General features: G+C 41.2%; 1 protein-coding gene across 1 annotated transcript; it reads right to left on the bottom strand.

Moving 5' to 3' along the window:
* Positions 1-142: 142 nt before the first annotated feature.
* K450DRAFT_203289 (uncharacterized protein) lies at positions 143-1,132 on the bottom strand (the record flags this gene model as incomplete). Its single annotated transcript, XM_051584712.1, has 2 exons — positions 143-159; positions 245-1,132. Coding segments are annotated over 2 exons (905 nt in total), but the record flags the coding sequence as incomplete, so codon positions are not given.
* Between the last annotated feature and the right edge of the window lie 179 nt (positions 1,133-1,311).

The raw sequence follows: 1,311 nt of genomic DNA, 5'->3' as shown, positions 1-1,311 counted from the left end.
GCTCCAGTTATTCCACATATGCCATTGTTACAAGTATCAGCACAGTCGTTGCTGGTGGTGCAGCAAGCACCGGTGGGGCCTCCTCCATTAGCTTTCCCAGAATAGCCGCTAGTGCATGAACACGAATTAGTGGCACTTGCTTTTACGCTAGTGGTTTTGCTAGGAATTGTAGTTACGCCGCCAGCACCACACATGCCATTGTTACAAGTATCAAGACAATCGTTGCTGGTAGTACAACACGCACCACTCGCACCGTTTCCATTTCCAGCACCCGGGTTACCTCCTGAACAAGAACTACTACCGTTGCTACTACCGTCACCGTTACCACACACATTATTTGTACAAGTATCTATACAATCATTACTTGAAACACAACATGCACCACTACTACCGTCTCCGTTACCAGATCCGGAGCTTCCACCTGCACAAGACAGGCCAGGAGTTGCGTTAGATCCATCGCATCTACCACTGTTACAAACATTACGACAATCATTGTCTGATTGACAACAATCTCCTGCACTTCCTTGCCCGTTTCCAGAACCATAGAATCCAGAATAGCATGTAGGACCAGTAGGAGGTTTGACTGGCGGTGGTCCTGATGAACCAGTATTTGGAATAGTTGTTTTATGCTGGAAGGAACCACCTGCGAAGGGAGTCCATATTTGATGTGCACCGCCGTATATGTCACATCCATCACCAAAACTATAAAGATCAATATGAAAACTAGCCATTTGTTGTACCCACGATATACAAATAGTACCACCATCAGGACAAATAATGTTTCCTGGTATTTCGGGAGAATATGCAACGACTCCAATATTATTTGCAAGATTAGAAGGCATTTGAGATAAAGTAGAAGCTAGTAGATTTTCATTAAATGGAGATGTATAAACCCAATGTGTTTCACAAGTAGCAAGAGTTTGCAGTTGGCCACATGGTGCACATCCTAAATCACAAGGACTATTATAATAAAGACTGTAACCTGCACTTGAGTCGTAATACACATGGCAATTAGGTCCTCCATTATACAAAGAATTTGGACCACTATAGCTTGCATTCGTAATTATTCCATTAGCCATAACAGTACTAACTGTCACATTATAGGCATGAGTTGCTAATGCAAACAGACACCCTAGAAATAAGTACAACATAGTAAAAAATTAATATAATGTGTTATTGTATTTTTCATTTTTAAATTTTCTAGCCCGAGGAGGGTTGGTCGGGTCATCTTAAACTCCGAATATGGCAAATTCTAATCTGAAAATAGATTACCGGTATTACATCGAAAACAAAATATTAATCAAGTTTCGA

The sequence above is a fragment of the Umbelopsis ramanniana genome (assembly GCF_025399195.1).
Source record: "Umbelopsis ramanniana AG unplaced genomic scaffold K450scaffold_179, whole genome shotgun sequence".
NCBI classification, from domain to species: Eukaryota; Fungi; Mucoromycota; class Umbelopsidomycetes; order Umbelopsidales; family Umbelopsidaceae; genus Umbelopsis; species Umbelopsis ramanniana.
Note: the sequence above shows the minus strand (reverse complement) of the source record. Positions and strands in the feature narration are given on the sequence as shown.